Raw genomic sequence first — 7,103 nt, forward strand, 5'->3', positions numbered from 1 at the left:
TATCTTGTTCTTTTCCTAATTCATTGAGAAAATTCTTTAGCCAAATCATCTCCTTAGCTGCTTCTGAGATAGCTATGTACTCGGCTTCCGTGGTTGAGAGAGCAACTCTAGAAGTTTAGACTTCCAACTCACAACAGTTCCTCCCAAAGTAAAAATGTAGCCTGTGCTGCTTTTCTTGGTATCAAAATCTCCTCCCAAGTCTGCATCTGAAAATCCCTGTAAAGTGAGATTGCCTTTTCTAAAGCACAAACACATCTCTGAAGTACCCTTCAGATATCTGAGTATCCACTTTATGCCTTCCCAATGCTCCTTTGCTGGATTTGATAGGAACCTACTGACAACTCCCATTGCATGTGCTATGTCAGGTCTGGTACACACCATAGCATACATCAAACTCCCAACTGCTGATGCATATGGTACTCTTGACATGTAACATTTTTCTTCATCTGTCTGCAAAGATTGCTTCTTTGAAAACTTCAAATGAGATCCCAAATGGATATTCCTGGTCTTAGAATCTTTAAGGTAAAACCTGTCAAGCAACTTGTGTATATATTTCTCCCGAGACAGCTTCAAAATTCCTTCTGGTCTGTTTCTAAGAATTCTCATACCAAGGATTTGTTTAGCTGGACCAAGATCCTTCATTTCAAAGTTTTCTACCAACTGCTGCTTCAACTTGTTAATTTCTACCATACTAGATCCTGCAATCAACATGTCATCAACATACACAACAAGGATAACATAACTATTAGTATATTTCTTAACATAGCAGCAATGGTCCATGTAACATCTGTTGAATCCTGAGTTGCTCATAAACTCATTAAACTTCATGTACCACTGCCTCGGTGCTTGTTTCAAGCCATATAAACTTTTGTGAAGCTTGCACACAAGATTCTCCTTGCCTGGCACTTCAAAACCTTCTGGTTGGGTCATATATATGTCTTCCTCTAAATCCCCATGCAAGAATGCAGTTTTAACATCTAACTGCTCCAAGTGAAGATTCTCTACAGCTACTATACTCAGAATAAATCTGATGGTAGTCATCTTTACAACTGGAGAGAAGATCTTTGTGAAATCAATTCCTTGTTTCTACTGAAACCCTTTCACCACAAGTCTCGCCTTGTATCTTCTTCTACCTTCAGATTCTTTCTTTAGCCTATAGACCCACCTATTCTGTAACGCTTTCTTTCCTTCTAGCAATTTAGTTAAAGACCACGTCGTATTCTTCTGAAGGGATGTCATCTCATTTTTCATCGCTAGCTCCCACTCAATAGTGTCATTCCCCTGTGTAGCATCACTGAAACATTCTGGCTCACCAACATCAGTTAACAACAAATAATGCAATGAAGGGGAATACCTATCTGGTGGTACTAAAATTCTGCTAGATTTTCTTGGAGGAGTTGATGGTTCTGGTTCTGACTCAACCTCTACGCTTGTGCTCTAGTTTATGTTGGCTACATCACTTTCTGAAATATCTTCAAGTGTTGCTTTCTCAGAAATTTCTAACAGTTTACCTACACATGTATATTCTAAAGAAAATTTGTCCTTATAAAATAAGTTCTCATTAAAAGTAACATTCCTGCTTTTGATAACTTTCTTGGTTTGGTCATCCCAAAACTTGTAGCCATACATGTCAGATCCATAACCAATAAAATAACACTTCCTTGTCTTCGGATCTAATTTATCTCTACTATTAGAGTCTGTCAGTATATATGAAACACAACAAAAAATTCTCAAATGTGAAAGTTTTACCTCCTTTCCAGACCATACTTCTTCGGGCAACTGATAATTCAAAGGAACTGATGGTCCTCTATTGATGAGATATGTTATTGTGTTTATTGCTTTTGCCCAGAATGCTTTAGGCAAGCCAGATTGGATCCGCATACACCTTGCTCTCTCGTTCAAGGTTCTATTCATCCTTTCTGCAACACCGTTTTGCTCGGGTGTTCCTAGTATTGTCTTGATCATTCTGATCCCATGTTCTGAACAAAAGTCTTCAAACTCCTGACTATCATACTCCCCGCCATTGTCAGATTTCAGACTTTTAACCTTTAGACCTGTCTGATTTTCAACTTTTGTTTTCCACCTTTTAAACACAGAAAACACATCAGATTTATTTTTAAGAAAATAAACCCATACCTTTATGGTAGAGTCGTTGATAAAGGTGACATAATAGCGTGAGTTTCCAACAGATTTCATTGGGGCTGACCCCCAAACATCTGTGTGCACCAATTCTAGCTTTTCAACTTTAAGAGTCTTCCCTGCCCTTGAGAAGCTGACCGTTTTTTGCTTTCCAAGGATACAATGTTCACAAGCACCAACATCAACATGCTTGAGCTTGATAGCTTACCCTTTGCCGCCATAAGCTTCATTCCTTTTTCACTCATGTGTCCAAGTCTTTGATGCCACATGGTTGAATTATTAACAGCCTCAGTAACTGCTACCATATCCTCATCTGCAATCATGTAAAGAGATCCTCACTTCTTTCCACGAGCCACAACGAGATTGTCTTTTGTTACCTTCCAAGCTCCATCTCCAAAAGTGGTGTGATGTCCCTCATCATCCAACTACCCTATAGATATTAAATTTCTCTTTAAGGCGGGAATATGTTTGACATTGTGCAATGTGCATAGGGATCCACTGGAGGTCTTGATGTTTATATCACCTCTTCTGACAATGTCAAGAGATTTTCTATCTGCAGGTAAACTTTCCCAAATCTTCCAAAAATATAGTTAGACAATAAATCTTTAGAGGGAGTAGTGTGGAACGACGCACCTGAGTCCATAATCCATGAATCATCAGGACTATCCAAACTGCAAATTAATGCATCATCAAGTTCATCAGTTGCTGCATTTGCGGATTCATCATCATCGCGCTTCTTGTTTTTGTGTGACTTGTTCTTCTTTGATGCCTTGAACTGATTGCTAAAGTATGTGACCTCTCTTGTCACAATTCCAGCAAGTAACGTCACTTTGAAATTTTCTTTGACCTTTCCCTCTTGACTTTGATTTGCATCGACCATTCTGACCCTTTTGGGTAGTCCTTCCCCTACCTTCAGTATTCAATGCTGAATTGGAAACATGACTGGAAGATTCTCCTGAATCTCTCTTGCGAATATCTTCGCTTAAGATCAAGTCACGGATGTCACTAAGCTTTAATGTGTTCTCCCTTGTAGAACTACTAACTATAGTAATAGTTGCAGCCCAACTATCTGGTAGTGATGACAATAGAATCAATGCCTTCACCTCATCCTCAAATTTAATCTGCATTGATTCCTACTGGGCAAGAATAGTATTAAATTCATTAATATGATTAGTTACAGAGATACCTTCTCCTATCTTGAGGTTGAACAACCGGCGCATCAAGTATACTTTGTTAGCTGCCGACGGCTTCTCATACATATCTGATAACGCCTTCATTAAGCCTGCAGTAGTCTTCTTGTTCATGATGTTGAATGCGATGTTCTTGGCTAATGCTAATCTGATCACGCCAAGAGCCAGTTGATCTAGCAAGTTCCATTCTTCTTGCTTCATGTCTTCTGGCTTAACCCCTGATAAGGGCTGTTACAGCTTCTTCTGATATAGATAATCCTCTATCTGCATCTTCCAAAAGCTGAAATCTATGCCATCGAAATTCTCGATCTTCACCTTCCCCTCTTCTAATACCATTGCTCCCACTGCCTCCTCTAAACTGAGAAGACTCCTACTAATTTCTTTAAACTTAGGAAATCCCGTGGAGTAACCAAAAGTTCTTGATACTAGTTGTTAGTATAGAACAATAAAAGAAAAGAAAGAAATAAAGGGAAGAAAGAAAAAGACACAAAGTTTAACGTGGTTCAGCACACAATGTATGTGCCTACATCCACGACTACACTAGGAGAAATTTTTATTACTTGCACATAAAAGCTTACAAGGTGTCTCTATATATAACACTAATGAGACACAAGTTTTTACAAACCAAGCGATGTGGGACTAAGACCACACAAGTTTTACAGACCAAGCGATGTGGGACAAAGGAACTAAGACCATAAACTCTATCAATCACAGCCTAGGGTTCTTCTTAATTAGGGAGTCCCACAAGACAAAGAGAAATAAATATATAGGTGCAAAATATTCTAAGACTGGCTTAGAATGACATGTTTCTAAGGCGATTTTTTTAAATCGTCGTAAAGTTGTTGAAATTAATTACAAAAATGCCACTGTATTCTTTCTAAGTCGGTTTTTTATCGACCGATGTGAAAGCAACGTCGTGAAAAATGCTTTTTGTAGTAGTGACATTTTAGATTCAAGAGATGATTTAAAAATTTCATTAAGAATCATGTACAAAATCATTAGAAGGAGTGTGCTTGCAAATAGTTTTTTAATAACGTTGAAAACACTAAAAGTGAGTGATCGGGCTCACGAACGGAACCAGAACAAATCTGACACAAAAATGAAAGTGAAACAACGACGTGCAACTGTGAAGTAAAAGCACAAAAAACAAAAACTCAGCGACGCAAGGTGAGACTCATTAGCAGAAGGAAGGAAACAAAGGTTCAAGCACAAATCTTGAAAAGGCAAATAAAGCGTGTGAGAGATATTAATGCTTGTGAGTGTGTGTGTGGCAACTAAAAGCGCAAAATAGAGGAGAAGAAAAGAGATGGAGGTGAGAACCTTCAGGCTTTGTTTGGAGGAGGGTTTCGATGATGGGGAGTGGGAACTGGAGAGGGCCAGCATTGTCGCTGTCGTTGAAGATGAACCTTCCTCCTATTTGTCCTTGCTCAGATCGTACAACTTCACACGAATGAATCGAATGGAGTAGCTAAAAAAAGTGGGTGAGGCATACAAGTGTCACCACCTTTCATTTGTTGGAAAAAATCTAGGCAATTTTGGTTAGGTTTTTAAGGTTTCTTCCACATACAACATCGGTTTTTAATAAAACAAATGTTAAGTGAAAAAAGAACATTGGTTTTATTAAAAATCAATGTCAACTTAGCACTCACAACATTGGTTTTAAAATAATCGATGTTAAGGGAAACTCACAACATTGGTTATTTTATAACTGATGTTAAAAAAGACACTTTATTTACAAAAATGTCTCTGTGCTTTTGTTAACATCGATTTTCATTAGAACTAATGCTAGTTGGTCGACGTTAAATCCATGTTTTCTAGTAGTGGGAAAAAATGATTGAACATAAAATTAAATGACTCATCTTCTTTCCAAAGTAGAATAAAAAATTTTGGTATGAGTTTCATTATCGTACACCAATAGGTTAAAATACTTTTATAATGTCATTCAATAATAATTTGCTATCAATATATGACTTTTAAACTGATTATCATTAAAGTCAACCAACTTACCATATAATATAGTGAGTTATGATTGGATGATGGTATAAAACTTTGAGTGTATAATCCTTTTTCTCTATTATTATTTTCTTAATATCTAACAATTAAAAATGTCATTTTTCTTTTCTTTAAATAACAATCAACTCATTACGTCTCGATATATAAGGTCGCAGCTCAAACTGATTCAAACAAAGTCTTCAAAAAAATATTGTTGTGGTTGGTAACCAAGGTGTGTCCACAACACACAACTACTCTTCACAAAGCTACACTCATATAATGAGTTCTGAGGTGTTGAAAGTTGCCGCCCAAGAGAATAACATAGACGGCCTCTACAAGTGATTCAGCAGGATCCACACGTTTAGGAGTCCATAGATTCAATCCCATTTGTTGAGACTCCTTTGCATGTTGTTGTATCTCTTGGGCATTTGGAGTTTACTACTGAGATCATGACACTGAAACCTTCACTTTCTCAGAAACAAAATCCAAAAGGCTTCACTCCCATCCACCTTGCTTTACAACACGACCAAGAGAGAATGCCCCTTTGCCTTGTACAAATTAACAAAGATCTCATTCAACTGAAAGGGAGGGACGACTTCACTCCTCTGCATTTAGCAAGTCGAAAAGAAGAAGCTGATGATGAACTTTCTTATTTGCATTTGAAAGTTGGAACAGACGTAGCTGAGGATGGCATTCCTCCTCCTCTGCATTTGGCAAGTCGAATGGGAGAAACTGAGCTTTTGGACAAGTTCCTAGAGGTTTGTCCAGATTCCATTGAAGATGTGAATACTAGAAGTGAAACTGCACTGCATATTATTGCAGCGAAACATGGAGCGAAACATGGACGCTATGGGGCTCTTAAAGTCCTATTTCGGTGGCTCGTGAGGAATTCCAAAGAAGATGATCGACAGTTCATAAGAACAACGACATTGAACTGGAAGGATGAAAAAGGCAATTCTATTTTGCACGTTGCAGCACTCTACAATCGCATAAAAGTATCCTTTTTAATATATATATATATATATATATATATATATATATATATATATATATATATATATATATATTATCTGGATATGAGTAAAATGTTAGTAATAGGGTATAGGTATAATGCATTGGTAGCAATTCAAAGAATTAAAATCTTTTGATATAAAAAATTATGGATATTTACCGAGCAACTTATAGGGTTTAAACTTTATAAAATTCCCATTTTAATTTTTGAAATTCAATTTAGTTATTTTCATTTTTATTTCATAAATAAACAAGTTAAAAGAGTAAAAGAGTCAAATAAAAGTTCAATAAATCTGAATACTAAAATGGTGGAACGCTTATGATTTAGAGAGTAGAATTTGGAAGGCAAAACAACATTTGACATAGCAGGTAGCGACCAAGTCAAGAGCACATTTGGTTCGTAGTTTTCATAAGAGACGGTATATGACACAGGAGGAATGCAATGCATATTTGGTAGTTACCACTCTTATTGCAACTGCCACTTATCAAGTAGCCCTGAGTCCCCATGGTGGACTTTATCAGACTCATGTTGGGACTAACAATACTGTGATGAGTCATGTGGCGGCCTCTTCTTCATCCATAAATTTCAAATCTACAACTTGAATTGAAGGAAACTCAATCTTGTCAAGCATTGAGTTTACATTGTTTTCGTTGATGACTATATATGAGTTGTTTTATGGAATCAACTATCGTAATTTTATGTCTAATGCCAAAGACGAATCTTACCTGGTTTCTACGTACTATATCCACCAACAGTACTCTACTTTCAGT

At 37.0% G+C, this 7,103-nt stretch overlaps 1 protein-coding gene across 1 annotated transcript; it reads left to right on the plus strand.

Annotated features, from left to right (window-relative positions):
* The first annotated feature begins 5,770 nt into the window (after positions 1-5,770).
* Positions 5,771-6,935, plus strand: LOC106799074 (ankyrin repeat-containing protein BDA1-like). Its single transcript, XM_014777032.2, has 2 exons — positions 5,771-6,316; positions 6,765-6,935. Exons 1-2 carry the CDS (start codon positions 5,771-5,773, stop codon positions 6,933-6,935), a joined length of 717 nt encoding a protein of 238 aa, XP_014632518.1.
* The last annotated feature ends 168 nt before the right edge of the window (positions 6,936-7,103 follow it).

Source organism: Glycine max, chromosome 6 (assembly GCF_000004515.6).
Source record: "Glycine max cultivar Williams 82 chromosome 6, Glycine_max_v4.0, whole genome shotgun sequence".
In the NCBI taxonomy this organism is placed as follows: Eukaryota; Viridiplantae; Streptophyta; class Magnoliopsida; order Fabales; family Fabaceae; genus Glycine; species Glycine max.